The sequence below is a fragment of the Rana temporaria genome, chromosome 1, assembly GCF_905171775.1.
Source record: "Rana temporaria chromosome 1, aRanTem1.1, whole genome shotgun sequence".
Lineage (NCBI taxonomy): Eukaryota > Metazoa > Chordata > Amphibia > Anura > Ranidae > Rana > Rana temporaria.
Window position 1 is genome coordinate 221,782,495 of NC_053489.1, and position 22,691 is coordinate 221,805,185.

Here is a 22,691-nt window from a genome sequence, read left to right on the forward strand (position 1 = left end):
GCATGTGATTGTTGGGCTGTTCCACAGTGGCCCCATTGACTTGAAATGGGTTGTGTTTGGCAGATGCTACACTTACAGAAAACAGGGGATATAATTCCACAGGTGGCTGTGAAGCAAAACATCACTGACATGTGTGAAGGACTAGCATCAATTGTAGAGCTTGAAGGACACCGCCACTCGCTGGTTCTTCTTTTTAAGAGATGGTTCACACACAGGCGGCACGACTTTGGGGGCGACTCGGAAAGGCGATCTCAAGGCGACTTAAGAGGCAACTTGCAAAATGACTTCTGTATTGAAGTCAATGCAAGTCGAACCGAGTCGCCCCCAAAGTCGTGCAGGAACCTTTTTCTAAGTTGGAGCGACTTGCGTCGCTCCTATTAGAACGGTCTCATTGACTACTGCGGACCGCCTCTGTGCGAACCGGCTCTAAGGGTTTTGTTTGCCCATTTTTATTAAAAGAAACGTTCAAAACAAAAGGTTTTCCCTCGCAGGGGATTTTCACCGTCCATACAACATAATGGTAAATTCAGCCTCCTGGCTTATACATACAGCAATGCTGCTCAGGCCTTCCACTTCAGGCTCTCGTCTGTCTCCTACAGACTATTCATTGCCAACACCGTCCGTTTCGATAGCAGCCCCTGATCCTCAGGCCTCGTACACACGACCGATGAACTCGTCGTAAATGAAACATCGTTTTCCTCTACGAGTTCCTTGTCAGGCTTGTCGAGAATCTTGTCAAGTTTTCTTTGCGTACACACTGTCAAGACAAAATCTCGTCGTTCTCAAACGCGGTGACGTACAACATGTAAGACGGCACTATAAAGGGGAAGTTCGATTCCACTGGCACCACCCTTGGGGCTGCTTTTACTAATCTCATGTTACTGCGTGTTAAGTAAAAGTTTGGTAAGAGACGATTCACGCTTTTCAGTCTGTTACAGCATGACGAATGTGCTATCTCCATTACAAACGCTACTTTTACCGAAGGTGCGCTCCCGTCTCATAGTTTATTCTGAGCATGTGCGGGTTTCTAAGCATACACATGAACACGTTCCTCGTCGTAAACCAGCCCGACGAGGAACACGATGAGGAAATTGAGACTCCCGACGAGAAAAAAGAGAACTTATTCTCTTTTTTGCTCGTCGAGATCCACGGCAGTCTTCTCGACGAAAAACATAGGCCTCGTACACACGACCGTTTTCCTCGGCAAAAACGCTCTGCCACCAAGTTTCTTGATGGATTCTGTCAAGGAAAACAGTCCTGTTTACGAGGCCTCAGACTTGGGTCTCTGGCTTCCACTGTGCACACCTGCACTCTATGGCTTCCCCAGTGCACACCTGCATTCTTCGGGAGGGTGGAGCCCAGACCCCTGGTCCTGACTTTATTATCAGGCCCACACACACCTGAACAATCAGTGTGCCGTTGAGTCTCAAAACCCGGATCCAGGACTAGGGATTTCATCCCACCCGGATCTTTAAGAAATCCCCAGGCTCCAGGTCCCAAAGTGGACTTTATTAAATAATGAGGAAACTGAAAAGACAGTTTCCTCCCAAACAGGAAAATACGCTGGAGCCCCTCAACCTGCCTGGTTGAGAATCCTGTATTCAGACACTGGTGGGGTACCACACTACCACACATGGAATGTGTACACCCCTGGCCACGGCCTCTTTTGGGAGGCAGTAAAAACGTGGATCAACAGTGTGGTTTTAGCACTCCCCAACCTCTAGCATGAACACGCTTTTTGACAAACCACTAAATGAAAATGAACCATTAGGCCGCATTTACAAGGGGTGCATCAGTGTGTATGCCTGTGTGAAGGCCGGGTTTACCCATATGAGGATTACGGGTCTTCTGTTCATCACTGTGCAGGCATTTCTATGCATGTGAATTGGGACGCAACGCCTGCATGGATGCGGCTGTGTGGGGTGAGTCCCTGAACGCACACTGTGGCCCAGATTTTTGTACACTGGGCGTATCTCTGCGGCGGCGTAACGTATCCGATTTACGTTACGCCGCCGCAAGTTTTTATGGCAAGTGCTTTATTCACAAAACACTTGCCTGTAAAGTTGCCGCGGCGTAGCGTAAATCACCCGGCGGAATTCAAATTTGGCGGGTAGGGGGCGTGTATCATTTAAATGAAGCGCGTCCCCGCGCCGAACGAACTGCGCATGCGCCGTCCGTAAAATATCCCAGTGTGCATTGCTCCAAATGACATCGCAAGGACGTCATTGGTTTCGACGTGAACGTAAATGACGTCCAGCCCCATTCACGGACGACTTACACAAACGACGTAACTTTTTAAAATTTCGGCGCGGGAACGACGGCCATACTTAACATTGGCTGCGCCTCATATAGCAGGGGCAACGTCGTAACTTTACTGCGTCGGCCGCGCATACGTTCGGGAATTCGCGTATGTAGCTAAATTGCATACTCGACGGGGAATCCGACGGAAGCGCCACCTAGCGGTCAAAAAAAAATTGCAGTTTAGATCCGACGGCGTAAGAGACTTAGGCCTGTCAGACCTAATGGATATCAATGCGTAACTGATTCTAAGAATCAGTCGCATAGATACGACGGCTCAGATTAGGTCTTACGACGGCGTACATGGCGCTGCGCCGTCGTAAGTCTTATGAGAATCTGGGCCTGTGTGTGTTCCACTTACACAGACGTCATATTGGGACACAACAGTCCATGCAGCTGTTACAGCCCAATTCACATGCAAAGAAACGCCTGCACAGGGATGGACAAGACACAGGTACATCCCCATACAGGAAAACACTGCTCTCTCACAGGCATTCACACTGATACACCCCTTGTGAATGAGGCCTTACACCCCATTTACACTTATGAATGTGGATCACTCTTCAGAGAGCATTCAACAGACAGCTGTTGTATCACCTCCTCACTGCCTGGTGTAACAAACTTGATGGCAGACTACCACGCTGCAAAAAAAAATGAAAGTGTGGAGTTCCCCTTTAATATTCATGCCACCCATCCATTATGGGTGTAATATGAATATAAAGGGTAACTCCACTGCAAACAGGTAGGAAGGCTGCCGCTCCAGGTGAGCACACTAGAACAATCAATGTCCACTCAGAAACCAATGGGTGCAGGCAATGCACGGGATATGCAAAAGAGGAAAGATATGGACAGCTGCACTCCAATTTCTTAAAAAGACGTGCCCTTTATTGGGTAAAGGAAAAATGCACTACAGGTATCAGCACACAGTGGGAAAAACAGCTGACGCATTTCGCATTGGATATCAATGCTTAGTCATAGCTGACTAAGCAGTGCTATGACTAAGCATTGATATCCAATGTGAAACGCGTCAGCTGTTTTTCCCACTGTGTGCTGATACCTGTAGTGCATTTTTCCTTTACCCAATAAAGGGCACGTCTTTTTAAGAAATTGGAGTGCGGCTGTCCATATCTTTCCTCTTTTGTAACTCCACTGCAAAAATGAATTAAAATGTAGGGTTCCCCTTTATTATCCATAACAGACTGTCATCCAGGATTAGGGTCTGATATGAATATAAGCAAGAACTCTTCTGCTCAGTAACATTGAAAACAAATGCGTAGTTCCCCCCCTAATGGTCCTCCCAGATCCCCATCAAGCATTAGGGTCTTATATTAATATTAAAGAGAACCCCACAGCTAGAATAAAAATACGAGTGTCCCGAGGGAGAACGCTTCTCAGGCGGGGCACTCGAGAAGAGGAGGATCGGGGCCACTCTGTGCAAAACCAACTGCACAGAGGAGGTAAGTATGACATGTTTTTTTTTTTTTTTTTTAAACAAAGCTTTACATATCCTTTAAAGTGGATGTAAAGCCACTCTCATGCTTTCTAAACTACTGCCATAGTGCTGATCTATAAGGATATACATGATTCCTGCATGTATCCTTACCTGTCAAATGTCTCCCCTCTGTCTGTTATAAGAACTGACAAACTGCAGATTCTGTGGGTGGATCTGTTGTCTGGAGCTCTGTGGGTGGAGTCGTGATGTCAGTAGACTCCCCGCCCACCTCTACACTCCCCTTACACTAAATTCTGCTATGATCACTAACATCCAGTCAAAATCCAGAAAAGTAACCACATGACATGGAGTGGGGGTGGAAATAAAAAAATCTCCAGGCTAGTGCATGTAAATAACCTGTCACTCACAGCAAGGGGGCGGAACGGACTAAGGTTTTTCTCTGTAAGTCTGTTTTATTTCACTGAACAATAAAAAGAGGATTGCTCAGAGCTGGATTAACTCTGTGTGGTAAGACTGGGCACAGATCATAGGAAATCTTATGCCGCGTACATACGATCATTTTTCGGCATGAAAAAAACGACGTTTAAAAAAAAATTCATTTAAAATGATTGTGTGTGGGCTTCACATCATTTTTCGGGTTCTGAAAAACGACAATTGTTTTTTTCAAACATGCTGCATTTTTTAACAACGTTTAACAACGTAAAAAATGATCGCGTGTGGGCTAAAACAACTATAAAAACCTGCGCATGCTCAGAAGCAAGTTATGAGACGGGAGCGCTCGTTCTGGTAAAACTACCGTTCATAATGGAGTAAGCACATTACATGCTGTAACAGACAGAAAAGCGCAAATCGTCTTTTACTAACAGGAAATCAGCTAAAGCAGCCCTAAGGGTGGCGTCATCCGCATGGAACTTCCCCTTTATAGTGACGTCGTATGTGTTGTACGTCACCACGCTGTGCTAGAGCATTTTTTAAAAACGATGGTGTGTGGGCAACATCGTTTTAACCACTTGAGATCCGCGCTATGGTCGAAAGACGTCCACAGCGCGGCTCTCAAGTGCCGGGTGGACGTCCATGGACGTCCTGTCGTTGTTGTTCCCTGTGTGCGCCACTGGGGGCGCGCAGCGGGGAAACAACGTGCCCGGCGCATTGTTCGGGAGCCGATGCGAGTGCCTGGCGGCCGCGATGTCCGCCTAACACTCGCGATCGTCGGTAACACAGCAGGACGTGGAGCTCTGTGTGTAAACACAGAGCTCCACGTGCTGTCAGGGAGAGAGGAGACCGATCTGTGTCCCTTTACATAGGGACACAGCATCGGTCACCTCCCCCAGTCAGTCCCCTCCCCCCACACAGTAAGAACACAATGAGGGAATACATTTAACCCCTTCCTCACCCCCTAGTGTTAACCCCTTCACTGCCAGTCACATTTATACAGTAATTAGTGCATTTTTATAGCACTGTTCGCTGTATAAATGTGAATGGTCCCAAAATTGTGTCAAAAGTGTCCGATACGTCCGCCGCAATATCGCAGCCCTGACAAAAAAAACGCAAATCGCCACCATTACAAGTAAAAAAAAAAAATCATAAATCTATCCCCCATTTTGTAGGCGCTATAACTTTTGCGCAAACCAGTCTATTGCGATTTTTTTTTTTTTTTACAAAAATACGTCAAAAAATACGTATCGGCCTTAACTGAGAAAAAAAAATGTTTTTTTAAAAAAAAAATTGGGATATTTATTATAGCAACAAGTAAAAAATATATATATATTTTTTTAAATTGTCGCTCTTTTTTTGTTTATAGCGCAAAAAATATAAACCGCAGAGGTGATCAAATACCACCAAAATAAAGCTCTATTTGTGGGGGAAAAAGGACGTCAATTTTGTTTGGGAGCCACGTCGCACGACCACGCAAATGTCAGTTAAAGCGATGCAGTGCCGGAAGCTGAAATTTCGCCTGGGCACGAAGGGGGTTTATGTGCCCAGTAAGCAAGTGGTTAATGATGAAGTTGGAAAAAACAAGGTTTTTTCTACATGCCGAAAAACAACGTTTTTTTCATGCCGAAAAATGATCGTGTGTACGCAGCATCATACTCTACATTGTGTCAAAGAGAAAAATATATTTTTTGGGGGTTTACATCCACTTTAAGCAAAACAGAAAGCACAAGGGATAAAGCAAGACCATCAGAGGGTCTACTTGGCCTGTCAGAAAAAAAAAAAAGAAGAAAAGTATGAATAATAATAAAGCAAATGAATGGTCCCAAAAGATTTAAAAAAATGAGCATTGAGTTTTTAAAAGATAAGGTAACATAAAATTAATAGAACAATACAAATAATAATGTTTAAGTCCCCTGCACCCACATGCATGCACCAAAAACATAAAAGCATGCGACAGTAGTGCCTACGTATGATAACAGCGATTATCCACACATAGGAGGTAGTTCTAGGGCCATCATTCATGGTTAACGCTAAACTGGTAATCTATAAAAGCTTTTGAAGTGTCTCTTATGAACAATTTTTGGTTCTGAAGTACAGTATGTTGCCGTTTCACAGTCATGCCCCTTGCTTTGTGCACTGGTCCAAATCATTTGGTGGAGGGGGGATTATGGTGTGGGGTTGTTTTTCAGGGGTTGGGCTTGGCCCCGAAGTTCCAGTGAAGGGAACCCTTAAGGCGTCAGCATACGTCAGCATTTTGGACAATTTCATGCTCCCAACTTTGTGGGAACAGTTTGAGGAGGGCCCCTTTCTGTTCCAACATGACTGCGCACCAGTGACAAGGTCCATAAAGACATGGATGAGTGAGTTAGGGTGGAGGAACTTGACTGCCATGCAAAATCCTGACCTCAACCCGATAGAACACCTTTGGGATGAATTAGAGTGGAAACTGCGAATCAGGCCTTCTCATTTACATTAGGGCCCAACCTCACAAATGCGCTTCTGGAAGAATGGTCAAACATTCCTATAGACACTCCTAAACCTTGTGGACAGTTTTCCCAGAAGAGTTAAAGCTGTGATAGTGGGCCAACTCAATATTGAACCCTATACGGACTAAGACTGGGAGGCCGTTAAAGTTCATGTGCATGTAAAGGCAGGCGTCACAATACTTTTGGTAATATAGGGTATGTATGGCCCCAGATACAGCTGTATTCTACAGTGTTGTACTTTTTTTGTACACCACTAATTTTCCCTTGTGGGCGCAGCTGTGTGTGTGATGCCACTGATTCCAGTTGTGCTGTGTTTAGATGTGTACAAAACTACAGGTATATGCGTTACACATCTAAATGCAAAGTTTTAAGTGCCAATGTGAATGATTCCTTAAACCAGTGTTTCCCAACTCCAGTCCTCAAGGCACATCAACAGGTCATGTTTTCAGGCTTTCCATTATTTTGCACAGGTGATTTGATCAGTTTCACTGCCTTAGTAATTACCACAGCCGTTTCATCTGAGGGAAATCCTGAAAACATGACCTGTTTGTGTGCCTTGAGGACTGGAGTTGGGAAACACTGCCTTAAATAACTTCCTACAGTGAGCCTAGGTTCACACTGCTGCGAATTCAAAATCCCGGTAAAATGCGCGATTTTACCGCGATTTCGCGGCTGCGATTTTGCCGCGATTTCGGCCGCAATTTAATGTAAATCGCGGCCCGAAATCGCAAAAAGTAGTACAGGAACTACTTTTTGAAATCGCAGATGCGGCGTCGCACGGATTAGGACAGTGCCATTGCCGACAATTGCCGCCGATTTGAGATGCGATTTGACATGTCAAATCGCATCTCAAATCGTTCCAAATCGTACCCAGTGTGAACCAGGGCTAAATGTGGTTGTAAAACGATACCAAATTCTATGACATAAACAGTATAATGGTGAATCCACATTAGAATAAATAGTATCTTTTGGGAGAGTTGGTCGTTTGAGTTTGGTGCTATATCAGATGGAATGATAAGAGACCAACTAGTAGATAAAACAAACAATAAATAAATTGCAATAAAGAAAGATTGCTCTTGGAACCTGATTTTTCTCTGCTGTGACTAAGGCAAAAACCTTCAGTCAGGGGACTATTGGCACAATACAAACTGCGAATTTAGAGTTTGCTTCTTCTAAGAAACATATTAAAGTGGAACTTTAGGGCAAAATTAAACTGAGCATGCGCAGGTTTTGAACCGATGCTTTTGTGTACTAACCATCGGTTTCGACCGATCGGTCAGGCGTCCATCAGTCCGATTTTAAAGAAAGTTCTAAAACTTTGGACTGAAGGACAAAAGTCCGATGGGCCATACACACGGTAGGTTTAGACTGATGAAACTGAGTCAGTTTTTATCAGTTTGGACTGATCGTGTGTACAAGGCCTTAGAAGACCAGATACAAAGCTACACAAGGGAACTGAGACCAAACAAAGTATATATTATTAAAGTTATATTTATTTACAGTGAACACACACTAATAAACATACACAGCAACCAATGAGAACATAAGAGCCGGTTCACACTGAGGCGACTCGTCAGGCGACAAGTCGCGTCCCATTCTATTCAATAGAACCGTTCTAATAGGAGCGACGAAAGTCGCTCCGACTTAGAAAAAGGTTCTTGTACGACTTCTGGGGCGACTTGCATTAACTTCTATACAGAATTAATTTTGCAAGACGCCTTGCCGAGTCACCCCCGAATTCGTGCCGCCCCAGTGTGAACCGGCTCTAAACTACTTCTGCAAACAAGAACAAAAATAACGAATGAACCTAACTACTATCTATATACAATCTCTATAATATAAGGAACCAGAAAACAAAAATGTGTATCGCTTCGGTCAAATAGATAAAAAAACAATGTAAATTAAGTGTTCAATATAGAATATAAACACAAATGTGTGATACATAGAAGATCCAGTGAATGAATTCATATGTTGAATGAATCAAGTGAAAAAGTCCATACATGTATAATTGAAAAACATGTTTTTGGACCAGGAAGTACTCGACAGATATAATGCTGCATATGGGGAGGTAAGGCGTCCAGCTCTTTGATTGGAGGTACCATGCTATTTATTCAAGGGGGCTTCAGTGGAGAGACACCCCAGATGATGTGTAATTGAAAACGAAACGCGTCGGGTCGTCTCCACTGCCGCCTCAACACTATTTTATGCAAGTTTTGTACAGGATACATGTGAGTGTACTTGTTACTTTTAATAAATATATACATTTTTATCGGATTACACTATGTGGCCATTTTCTTCCCTTGCCTTCTCTGACCTTCCTGCTTATTGTGGAGCGTAATGGACCTAAGGTTTTGTACCACACTGACACATATGGAGTGACTACATCCAGCTTCTAACAAGTGCCATAGATGACTGTATTCATCATTCCTGTGTACCCTGATTGGTTATCACAAGCCCATTTAGACTTGTAGTGACGTACGTCATTTCGAGTCCACCAGCTCTGGTAAGCCTCCATTTATCTTCATTGGTGGCGGTGATTATCTACACTTGAATAGAAACAACAGTCGCTATATTTTCCACGTGATGATTTATGTTTTCATGGACTTTATGTTTTTCAATTATACATGTATGGACTTTTTCACTTGATTCATTCAACATATGAATTCCTTCACTGGATCTTCTATGTATCACACATTTGTGTTTATATTCTATATTGAACACTTAATTTACATTGTTTTTTTATCTATTTGACCAAAGCGCTACACATTTTTGTTTTCTATTTTGTCCAGCTAATTTGTTCTCTATTAGCCGTGTCAGCAGCTGGTCACACACTTATACAGGCAGCGCAGTATACCCACCATTTGTTTCCACTATAATATAAGGAACAAAGGTAACAAGGACACAATTAAGGGAAACACGACTGGGTACAAGAGCAGGGAGCAAGGCAAAAGGGTGCAGGACAGATCAGGATACAGGAAGGTTCAGGATCAGTATCCGGCACAATCAGACAGGATAGTGACACCCTAGGGGAAGGGAGGTGCAGCCTTAAATATCGATCTGGCAACTGGAGGTGTGACTGATCAGAACCTGCTGGTGGACACTGGAACTGCAGCCATCGGCCCAGAGAACCACAGAGCCACCAGCAGGTGAAATCAATCCTGACAGTGGGGTGGGGTAAAAGCCCCCTATATGATAGCACACTATAATGACAGGGATTTATTGGACTCACTGATGTCCCCTGTGTCTTCCCTTGCAGCTAATGGAGCACAGATTGTGCTCCATTAGCTGCTTTCCCCAGCCGCTGAACTGACAGCGCTGAACCAGGAAGTGATGTAATATACATAATTTCTCAGGCAATGGAGGGGAATCTAATCTCCCTCTTTTACACTCACGGACACCTGCCATGCCAGTTCTGGGCCCACAGATTGGACAGCAGAGCCTGGATTACATGACAGGAGCAGCTGAGTGGGGGGTCAGTACCTTCACTGGGGGGGGGGGAGTGATTGGACAGCTATGATGACCACAGTCAGCTGAACAATATTAAACACACTTCCAGCTGATATAACAATGGGTTTAAAATCCAAAATCACTTTTTACCAGCCGCCATTTATAAACAGCACAGGCAGACAAGTGGTTAATATCTTATAAATGATACGACCAAAAATAACTATTTCCTAATCATGGAAAAGCTAGCAGGGGTGTCTGTCAAACTCCTATTCCTTATAATGAAGAACACTACATAATTATTCCTATATGGAGTTGGCAGACTTTCTCCGAGAAGATAAGCAGTCTCAGCACATTTCGCAATGTAAGTCTGAAGACGTTCCCTTAGTAGATGTGGCGAGCGGCATCATTCAGAAGAAGGTCACTTACTGCTCCAAGGGAGATGGCTTTATTCGGGGGCCAAGAGCTTAATACGCATGTGCGCAGACAAGAAGGAAAACATAATAAGCACCACTTTTATCTGTCACCCCTGATTACACACAGACTGATGTCTCCTGAAGGAATGGTTCTTGCTGTTGCTGAGGACTTAGAATTTGTAAATAAACACAGCACCACAATTTTCAAATAAGTTTATTACAACACGGGAACACGAAGATAAATTGAATGATAGCTTGGAAAATGAACACAGCAACTCTAGCTTCGTTAATTATCTAAAAGTGCTATTTAGACTGTTACGTCATTTAAAGTAATTAAAATGTGTCTTTCCGTTTAGTTTTGTAGTCTGGTCAAAACTGTCAAGGAATCAAGTTTTCCAGAATCCTCATGCTCCTATAATTAGGACACTGCCTTTCCCACAAGGCTATGCACAGCACGCCCTGCAAAGTCCATAGATTACTGCACCTCTAGAACAGTCTTTCTCAACCAGGCTGCCATCTGGGTTCCTCGGGGGTGACGTCAAACAACGCACAACACAAATATGCACAGCCGCATATTCTGTGGTGCTACACCAATCCTACGCATGTGCCGCGTGTGTTCTCTTCTCAAGGGAAAATAAGCTTAAAGCAGAACTTTAGCCAAAAGGGGAAGTTCCAGTTCTTTGTGTAGCACTACCCCCGAAAGAGCTGCTGGTTTAGATTTTTGGTTTTGCATGTTACCTCTAAGTTCGTTGTCCAGGGAACAAAGTCTGTAGAAATTTCAATGTCCACACAAGATGTAAAACCTTCAACTGTTAGGCCTCGTACACACGACCGTTTTCCTCGACAGAATCCATCAAGAAACTTGGTGGCAGAGCTTTTTTGCCGAGGAAAACGGTCATGTGTATGTTTTTCATCGAGAAAACTGTCGAGAAACTCGAGGGGAAAAAAAGAGAACAAGTTCTCTTTTTCCTCGTCGGGAGTCTCAATTTCCTCGTCGAGTTCCTCGTCGTGCTGGTTTTCGACGAGAAACACATTCGTGTGTATGCTTAGAAACCCGCGCATGCTCAGAATAAAGTATGAGACGGGAGCACACCTTCAGTAAAAGTAGCATTTGTAATGGAGATAGCACATTTGTCACGCTGTAACAGACTGAAAAGTGCAAATTGTCTCCTACCAAACTTTTACTTAACACGCAGTAACATGAGATTAGCAAAAGCAGCCCCAAGGGTTGTGCCAGTGGAATCGAACTTCCCCTGCCGTCGTACGTGTTGTACGTCACCATGTTTGAGAACGACGAGATTTGGTCTTGACAGTGTGTACGCAAAGAAAGCTTGTCAAGTTTCTCGACAAGCCTAACAAGGAACTCGTCGAGGAAAACGATGTTTCATTTACGACGAGTTCCTTGGTCGTGTGTACGAGGTCATAGGTTTCATTTTATTGCTGCATAAAAATTGTGAAGGAAGTAGAGAGTATAGAGAGAAGGGGAAGGTTCAGGTACGCGGTACAGAATGCACAAAAAGTATCTAAAGTTCCAGTATTCACCACTCGCTCCTGAGTGGGTATTGCTCACCCGGATAGACCCCTCTCACATGCCTTGCAGGCGGAATGATGCACGGGCGGTATGAGAACAGTCTCTGCCACAGACCGTCTGAGAACGAAAGATGGATAGTCAGGAATCCTCTGCCACAGGATTTCAGTCCCAAACTTCCTGCCTCACAGCAAAAGAGTCTTTAAGCCAATACGGCTGACTGTAAGACAAATTGAGTAGTGGATCCCTTTTATAACAAAGTCACCAGGCCTATCTCGAAACATCAGCTTGCCTTGCTTGGTCTCCTCCAGGGCAGGTCCTCCCCCGGTTTCCTTCGTTAAGTAGCTGGGGACTTGGATGGACAGCTTGGGATCCCCTTTAGAATCATAGGCCCCAGCCAGCATAGCTGGGCCTACCCAATAGAGATGCAGCCTCGGACCAACGTGGTCCCTGGGCTGGAAATAACACACATGTGCCTCTCGCCAGGAGGGCCACGAGGCGAAGGACCCCAATAAAACAACGTCTTCCCCTTAAGTACCCCTTCCCAGCATGAACAGCGGGGCACCACTCCCACTGGGCTGCTGCTGAGAAGGGTCACTTAACACACCATGGTTCGCTTTAGTTCCAACATGGGCCTAAGGTGGTAACGCTACCTACAGGCAACAGGGGAAAACTTCTATCAAGCACAACCATAGCCAGAACAGAGGCTAATTTTAATGGAATTAGCAAAGTCTGAGCCCAATTACAGGCTCAGAAGCTCCCTAAATGTATAACAGTACCCCAGTCATTGGGAGCAGGGCGCTACATTTGCATCCCCCATCCATTGCCACATTTGACACTATTTGAGGGGGGTGTGGGGAGCAAGTAACTGGTTTACAATAGAATGTCATTCACAATGAATGGCATTGCAGTGCACCAACGCAACTAATGTGTGTTAGCGTGCGTTACTATATAAGAGGTGTAACTGGACCCGCAGTGAACTAGGGAATATGTGTTTAGTTTGAGCTTTCAGTTACCTATTAAGAAAGAAAAAGCTGACAAACAAGGTAATAGCTCATATCCAATCTAGGAGATTTTCAGAAAACCAACATCTCTGACAGGATTCAGCTTCTTCCTTCAAATCTGCTTATAACTTATTCATTCTTTCTCTGGAAGAATGGTCGAATGTTCCCAGAAGAGTTGAAGCTGTTATTGCTGCAAAGGGTGGGCCAACTCAATATTGAACCCTACAGAACAAGACTGTGATGCCATTAGTGCCAGTTCATACCCCATGCAGTCTGTTTTTTTCTGGAGAGTAGGTTATATGGTTTCCAATGGCATAATTCACATAAGTGCAGTCAGTTCCAGGGCTTTCCAGTTCCAGAAAAAAAAAGTAGAACGTGATGCATTTTTCCTGCACTGAACTGTAAAGAAACGTAGCAAAATGTATCAAAAATGCACCAGAATGCACTGAAACGCATCAAAAACACACTGGACCCCAGTACAGTGAAAAAAAGCACCTGGAAATTAGTTAATTAAAGTGTAATTTTTCCCAAAAAATTGCCTTTGAAAGACTGTTGCACAAATACAGTGTGACATAAAATATTGCAATGACTGCCATTTTATTCTCTAGGGTCTCTGCTAATATATATATATATATATATATATATATATATATATATACACAGGCATACCCCACTTTTATATACACAATGGGGTTTATTGTTTATTTACTAAAGCTGGAAAGTGCAAAATCAGACTCACTTCTGCATAGAAACCAATGAGCTTCTAGGTTAAATTATCAAAGCTTAGTTGAACAAGCTGGGATTAGAAGCTCATTGGATTCTATGCAGAAGTGAGCTGATTTTGCACTTTCCATATTTAGTAAATAAACCCCAATGTGTACTTAAAAGTGGGGTATGTCTATATATATATATATATATATATATATATATATACATACACATATAGAATGTTTGGGGGTTCTAAGTTATATTCTACCAAAAAATACAGATTTTTACTTTACTTTTACTTGTAAACAACAAATATCAGAAAAGGGTTTGGCCAGCAAGCGGCTAGGGTGACAATGCTGTTCAGTGTAGTTGTCACCCTATTACAGAAAGGGAGTTAATGGCAGGATTTCTAGGTTAAAATAAAATAAAAAGTGTGAAAAAAAAACAAAAACAAAAACTAATGCAGCAACACACCTACTAATGCAGCAACACACCTAATGATTTGGTAAGCTGCAATACTATCAATTTTTAATTTATTTATTTTATTATATAAAGTTTTATTGATTTTATATTATATACAAAACAGTTGTCATCATATCACATTGATTCACAACCCCCTTTAAAAATACCAATCACACTCATCTTGTATGGGTATTACATTGTGTCTGTGTGCACTAAAATTCATGCAAGTGTAAAATTTGCATTTGAGAAACAGCTGTGAAAATATTGTGTGACATTAAAATTTGCAAATGTCAGCATTTTTTCCTCCAGAGCCTCTACTTTCAGAAAACATATCATGGTCTTAAGTAATTTCCTAGCAAAAAACAAAAAAATTCAGGTGTTTACATGTATGTGAATCATTTCAAACTTGTTCCAGGCAGGAAGGGGTTAACAAATTCAAATTTGACTGCACTGAGTTAAAAAAAACTGTCAGGGGGGCGTGGCCGGACCGTGAGGGAGAATGGACGCGTAGCTGCAGAGCTCCTGTCACCCCGGGATAATTTTCGCCTCAAACGGTTCACCCAGCCCAAATTTTCTGCCATTACCGGCATGGGTACTGCTTCTAGGTCTTCATCCGCCTCTAGATCCCGTTCGCCAAGGGAAAGCAGCGGTACAGTGACACAAACAATCCCGGACATGTCCCGCGCGAATAGAGGGAACATGGCGTCTTCGCGTCAGAGGATTACCTCAGGTATTTCGCAAACGCAGCAAAGGGACCCTAATGAAATCGTTCTCAGCCCGGCACCAAACCCTTCTTCAGCTCCAATGGGACCGGAGGTTTCAGGGACACAGGGTGTCGCAACTCAACGCTCTCTTACTATAGAGGATCTCAGGAATGTGGCAACTGATATCAAGGACACCCTAGCGGCCGCCATTTCGGAGTTGCGACTGGATCTCTGTTCCCTCACGGATAGAGTCTCGCAGACGGAGAACGCTTTAGAGGATCATGAATCTATCCTCCAGAGATCCACCAGGAAGGTGGACGATCACACCCTTCAGCTGAGGGAAATGAATCGCCACCTAGAGGACCTGGACAACCGAGGTCGACGCCAGAATTTGAGGGTACGGGGGTTACCCGAATCGGTTGAGGGGGACCTCATCACTCAATCTGTTGTTGGTCTGTTTAATTACATTCTTGACAAACCCCCTCAGAATAACATAGATCTGATCAGGATTCATCGTGCATTACGCCCTAAAGGTAAAGAGACAGATCCCCCAAGGGATGTAGTTTGCTGTCTAGCTGATTTTAGGGTGAAAGAAGACATTTTAAGACAAGCTAGAGGCAAGCAGTTATCCTGTCAGGGCGCACCAATTCAACTATTCCAGGACTTGTCGGGCATTACTTTGAAACACCGCAGAGACCTTAGACCCCTCCTGAATGCCTTGCGTGATAGAAACATCGGTTATAAATGGAAGTTTCCCTTTTGTTTATCCGCTTCCCATCAAGGCCGCACTGCACTGCTAAAAGTCCCGGAAGATTTGCCCCGTTTTTGCGATACCCTGGGAATCCCCCTCATTGCAGTACCGGAGTGGTATGCGATGTATCGACAATCAGTAAATCGATGGCCACCGCAGCGCATGGAGCCGATGGAGACCTTCGAAACGTTTGGAATAAGATTGCTTTGCTCTCCCTATGGCATTCTCATTCTGCCTCAACCGGGGGCGATGATTCCTCACGCTGACACCTAGGGCTGAAATCATCCAGTACAGTTCTAAAGGAAGAGACGTTAACACTCAAATATTCCTGGTGTTATTGTTCATGTTGAGAATACTAAGAACTCTATGACTATGCTCCCCATATGTACATTTGATGGACTCTTAACTTCACTCTTGGCCTAAGGAGGGCACTCAAGTTTAAGTTAATGTCCGTACCCTGTTAGGCTTGGACATAGATGGGACTTTCGGCTGAAGACTCTCGAATATCGATATGTCCTCTCCACTCCTATGAATATGGTTGTCAGGGTATTTCTTACAATAACTATTATATATACCTCTAGATATATTTATAGGGGAGGATTAAGATAGTAATACTAATTGTTCTATTTAATATGCTAGTAGTTCGATTAAAATGGGTTAGAATACTGTAGATCTTTCGGTATTGATTGGAAACAGTCTGACCATCGAATGCGAAATACGGTGGATCCCCCGGCTCCCAGCAAGTGGGGACGATTCGATATCTGCTCTGTCGGGGGAGGGGTGTGGATGCTACCCTCACAATGAGGGTCAGGGGGGTTCTACCATTATATTAAAAGGGTATGTGATTTTGACGGTACAATAAGGGATCTTCCCATGAGTAGATCACATTCCTCTTCTTAGGCATTTATACTACCCTAAGGGAAGTGGTCTATCCCAATCATATTATTTACGGCTGGTAGCAAGCCTATTTTCGTTGGGGGTTATCCTGGGGTGACTTGGGACACTTTCATTGTTGATACTTAATTGTTAGTAGTGATAGTTGATAGTTTAAAAATTCTCAACTTCCGTTTCCAGGCTCGGACTGGCCAACCCCCATACGGTTTGGCCTGGTTGCTCTTATACCCGCTGGTTGTGGTATACCTGTTTAGGGTGCACCACACCTCTTGCCATTAGGCTGTTTTTCTATTGGATTAACATCCAAATTTTCTATTGTTGCGCAAAACCCTACTTTGCGAGTCCTGAAGCTCTATTTGTTGATCTGTAGCTTCCCTCCTCCTGTCTATCTACCTTTTCTTCTCCTCACCTCCTTCTCTATTTTCCTTCTCCCCATCCCCTCTAGAGAAAATGTCTGACAGGATTGACACGACCTCGCGGTCTACTGACCGAGATACGTCCGGTTCGACTCTAAATTATACTCATTAAATGTGCGTGGCCTCAATACACCAGAGAAGCTAAATAAAGTATAAAGTGATAAGCGCTAAAGTGAAAACAGTGTCAAAACAAAAAATATACAAAAATACACAAAAGGCTAGAAAGCCAATGCACAGTGCAATCTGTGATGCGTGAGTAGGTGCTGATAACAACACTAACACAGAGAATCCAGACCAATATCTGTAGGTAGGCACAACAACCTAATCCTCAGTGTTGCATGAAAACGTAAATGTGAACATATAAAATGTATGGTGACAGTCTATAGTTCCAAAGGGATCATTAAAGGGATGTAAATCTTGAATGGGTGACCATAAATGACATAGATGGCTGAGAGTCCATACAGATGCTCTGATGGGATAAATGAGTGGTGATAAATCTTCTACATGTGGTGTCACACTCCAACTCTAGTTGCACATTGCCCTTACCTTTATCCAGGTGTAAAACAGCATCAAGGACAAGTGATCTCCGTCGGATTAGCCTCACCGGTCCCGCTGGTGATCCCTGAAGAAGTCACGTGACGGTGACGCAACGACGTAGGACAATAGCAACCACGTGATACAGGCAACCAACCGGAGGCCAGCGGAAACAAGTCAGCTGACTGCCGCGCCGTGTTCGATGCTTGAGCGCTGCCAGCAGCGGGACCGGTGAGGCTAATCCGACGGAGATCACTTGTCCTTGATGCTGTTTTACACCTGGATAAAGGTAAGGGCAATGTGCAACTAGAGTTGGAGTGTGACACCACATGTAGAAGATTTATCACCACTCATTTATCCCATCAGAGCATCTGTATGGACTCTCAGCCATCTATGTCATTTATGGTCACCCATTCAAGATTTACATCCCTTTAATGATCCCTTTGGAACTATAGACTGTCACCATACATTTTATATGTTCACATTTACGTTTTCATGCAACACTGAGGATTAGGTTGTTGTGCCTACCTACAGATATTGGTCTGGATTCTCTGTGTTAGTGTTGTTATCAGCACCTACTCACGCATCACAGATTGCACTGTGCATTGGCTTTCTAGCCTTTTGTGTATTTTTGTATATTTTTTGTTTTGACACTGTTTTCACTTTAGCGCTTATCACTTTATACTTTATTTCACTCTTATGGTTTTGTGCACCGTTTAGATATAGCAGCTTTAGGTCTAGAAATTTGCCCCATTTAGGGGTACACGTTCCACTACTCGCAGTAGCGCAATAAGATTTTATTTCACTACACCAGAGAAGCGTTCCTTGTTACTCTCCTCTTTATGGAAGGAAAGGCCTCAAATTGTTTTACTGCAAGAAACTCATTTTAGGACAGATAGCATTCCTGTACTGCGAAGTTGCCACTTCCCGACTGTATTTCACGCCACAAATGAGGTATCAAAATCAAGGGGGGTATCCATTCTGTTGGCAAAACATTGCCCATTCCGGGTTGAGGACATTGAGCGTGACCCATGTGGGAGGTTTCTTTTCATTAAGGGAAAGTTGTATAACTCTCCGGTGACTATCACTAATATTTACGCTCCCAACTCACAACATGTTAGTTTTTTCAGAGATGTTGTCCAACGACTCACTGTCTTTCAATCTGGAATGTTGGTCTTAGGTGGGGATTTTAATGTTCCCCTGGCTCCCCTTCTTGACACTTCCAATGGGTCTTCCTGCCTGACTTATCGCACCCTTCGGGCCATAAAAACTCAACTAGACTTATTGACTTTACATGACACATGGCGTACGATGCATCCTACGACAAAAGACTACACTTATTATTCTCCTCTACACACAAAATATTCTAGAATTGACTTTTTCTTTGTCACTCAGGAAGACTTAATTCGACTTTCCGATTCATCAATTGAGCCTATGGTATTATCAGATCACCATCCGATCACAGTGACGTTATCCTGGAGGGGTTATTCTCCGGGAAGGCCAGTTTGGCGGATGGATGACTCCATTCTGCTCGACCCGGGTTGTGCAGCTGAAATTTCGGAGAGTATTACCCAATATTTTGCTGATAATTCCACAAACGAGGTTGCACCAGCTTCGGTTTGGGCAGCACACAAATGTGTACTTAGGGGAAAAATTATTTCTATTATGTCTAGACGGCGCAAGCTTAGATCTGACAAACTGGATGAACTTTTGGCCAGAATTAAGACACTAGAAATTGCCCATAAACGCTCTGTAGCTGAGAGTTCTCTCGATGCTTTGCTGGAGGCCAGAAAGGACATACAAAGTGAACTTCATAGGAGACTGAAATACAAATTTAGCCTAACTCATAAACTTTATTATGAATTTGGCAATAAATCGAGTAGATTATTAGCACATGCACTTCAGAAAAAGAAAGAAGCCAATACGATTCATTCCATCACCACCCCCACAGGAGAGGTTCTCCATAGATCCGATTTAATTGCCAAACAATTCACAACTTTTCTTTCCTCACTATATAACTTACCTACTCCGTCCGGGTCAGGGACGCTTACGTCTCGGGAGAAACTTATAGATGATTTTTTATCTGATTATGGTTTACCAACTTCCCAGATTCCTGACCTATCGCATCTGGATGGGCCAGTGTCAGTGGATGAGGCGCTAAGTGCCCTGAAACAATTGAAACCAGGAAAGAGCCCGGGCCCGGACGGACTAACATCGGGGTATTATAAGGCATATGCTTCGCTACTGATTCCGCATTTTGTTAAAGCGTTTAATGACATCCCTTTCTCTCCTTCTACTGGATCCGACTTACTAGAAGCTCACATTACTTTGATCCCGAAGCCGGGGAGGGACCACACATTAGTTCCTAATTATCGTCCCATTTCATTATTGAATGTGGATCTAAAACTATTCGCAAAAATTCTAGCCAACAGATTACTTTCCCTCCTCCCAACCTTTATCTCTACCGACCAAGTTGGATTTGTCCCTGGAAGAGAGGCCAGGGACAACACCACGAAGGCAATAAATGTTCATCACTGGTTATCCACTTCAAAGACTAAGGGATACTTGCTGTCTCTTGATGCCGAGAAGGCGTTCGATAGGGTGGCCTGGGATTATATGGAAGCAACGCTTCGCAAGCTTGGTTTACCTCAACGCTTTTTGCAAATGGTTATGGCACTTTATCGGTGCCTTCAGCCAGGGTTAGAGTCAACGGTCGGCTGTCGGACGCCTTCTCGGTACATAATGGCACAAGACAGGGTTGCCCCCTCTCACCCCTAATTTTTATTTTAACTTTGGAACCCCTTTTGAGACGCTTGCGGAATAATCCATATGTGCAGGGAGTTGACATTAAGGGGAGACAATATAAAGTGGCAGCTTACGCGGATGACGTCCTTCTATTTCTGACGAATCCTCTGGTTTCTATACCTAATTTACTCAAAGATTTTAAATTATTTCACACACTCTCTAACTTTAAAATTAATTTCGGAATGTCGACTGCCCTGAATGTGTCCCTTCCTCAGGATGTTGTGGCCCTATGTGAAAACAATTTCCCCCTCAAGTGGGACCCTAGTGAAATAACATATTTAGGAATTAAATTGCCCACAAAACTCTCTGACCTTTACGCGCGAAATTTCTTACCAGCCCTACAATCCGTTAAGACCGATCTAGAAGTCTGGACTAAGGGTACGATTTTGTGGTTTGGAAGGTCGTCTGTTTTAAAAATGAATGTCCTTCCCAGGCTCCTATATTTATTTCAAGCTATACCCATTAAACTCCCTGCCTCCTTTTTGACCTCTTTCAAATCTATATGCAGACTGTTTCTTTGGGCTGAACGTCCAGCTAGGCTAAATTGGGATAGAATGACCATGCCCAAGTTGAAAGGTGGAATGGGGGTGCCGGATTTGCTTCGGTACCACAAAGCGTGTCTACTAACGAGAATAGTGGATTGGCATGTTCACAGGAAAGATAAGGATTGGGTTGAATTGGAAGAAGCCTTCGTGGGCTTTCGGATCTCGCATCTCCCATGGGTAGATGCACCATCTACTCCTAAGTCTTGTAAGTCCCACCCTTTGATTGGCCCAACCCTGGCCTGCTTGAGGAAGACAAGTGGAGACTCGTGTCCAGCTCCTTACCCAGGCCCTCTGACCCCACTTAATCATAACCCCGGTTTTCCAGATGGCGTTGATGCTGCTGATCCGCGGGTATCTGGGTCAACGCCCTCTTTGCGAGCACATCTGTTTTTCGATGAGGGTAGACTCCTATCCCATTCGGATATGGTCCGAAAATTCCCTGACTTTCAAATACCACGCTTTAAATTCTTTCAAATTAGACATTTCCTCCAAAATTTGCGAACATCTGCTTTGTGGTGCAGGGATCTTTCGCCTTTTGAAAAATTATGCGAGTCCTCTGCCCCACAGAGACATCTAATTTCTGTAATATATGCCTGGCTCACGCCACAAACCACCGCAATGGCCCTCATCCATGCAAAATGGGAAGCTGACCTTCAGTTATCGTTATCTGATGATGACTGGAGCTCAATTTGGACTCATATACATAAGGGTTCCATAAATGTGTCAGCTCAAGAAAATCGATATAAGATCTACTCGAGGTGGTACAGAACCCCAAGCAAGTTGCATAAGTTCTATCCAACAGTGTCGTCGGATTGCTGGAGATGTGGAGGAGAAGAGGGTACGCTTCTACACATTTGGTGGAGCTGTCCTAAATTACAGCCCTTTTGGAGGGATGTTCACTCACTCATTGCTCAGATAACCTCCTACACACCTGACTTTACCCCGGGACAGTATCTTCTCCATCACACCTCTTTGCCCCAATCAATCTATCGTAAATCACTAATGCTACACTTAATAAACGCGGCTACTCAATGCATCCCAATACGATGGAAAGACCCCCTTCCGCCTACATTGCTAGATTGGCAGGATAGAGTGGACAAGGTCGAGATGATGGAAAAACTGATTCACCAGGCCAGGGACAATACTAAAAAATTTAGACTCACTTGGGGATGCTGGTCGCACTATAGGAATTCCACTCCATCTGACTCTGTGACGAATCCTTCCAATTGATCTGAATAATACGTTTTACTCAACATTTGTACTGGATATGACTAGGGTACTTAGCCCACTATTATCCTGTCCTATGACTAATCCTATTTCTCTTTGTATTTCTCGCTTTCTTTCCTCTACTCTCTTTTAAGGGGGCGGATCACGGTAAATATACTGGTCAGGTTTTCGTGCTTTCTTGAATATGTATTTTTAAAACCCTCTCCCCGGTTCACAGTTGAGTTCCCGTTAGGTGGGACCGGGCTTAGGGTCCGCTCCTACTGGTCATTTCTAGTTACTTAGTACTCTTGAGTTGAGATCCTGCCCATTCAGATTGTGTGATTAGGGGGATCATAACCTTTAACCTTCGTTCCGATCAGTTTACCTAGTGGGAGGGTTTGTGCTCATTAGTGTTGCTCACGAATATTCGTATTGCGAATATTCGGCTCGAATATGGCATATTCGAGTATTCGCGAATATCTCGAATTTCGCGGCCAATATTCGCTATTCCGAATATTCGTGATATTTTATAAAAAAAAAAAATTGCGAAATTTCGCTAATGCGATTTTTTTTTGCGATTTTTTTTTTTTTTTGGGTGATTG

At 43.7% G+C, this 22,691-nt stretch overlaps 1 protein-coding gene across 1 annotated transcript in view; it reads left to right on the top strand.

The window, feature by feature from the left end:
• Positions 1-20,898: 20,898 nt before the first annotated feature.
• LOC120942990 (ubiquitin carboxyl-terminal hydrolase 42-like) overlaps positions 20,899-22,691 on the top strand; it is a 40,681-nt gene continuing 38,888 nt past the window's right edge. Inside the window, exon 1 of the mRNA XM_040356045.1 lies at positions 20,899-21,234. Coding sequence (XP_040211979.1) covers positions 20,899-21,234 — 336 coding nt within the window. The remainder of the gene's footprint in view (positions 21,235-22,691) is intronic.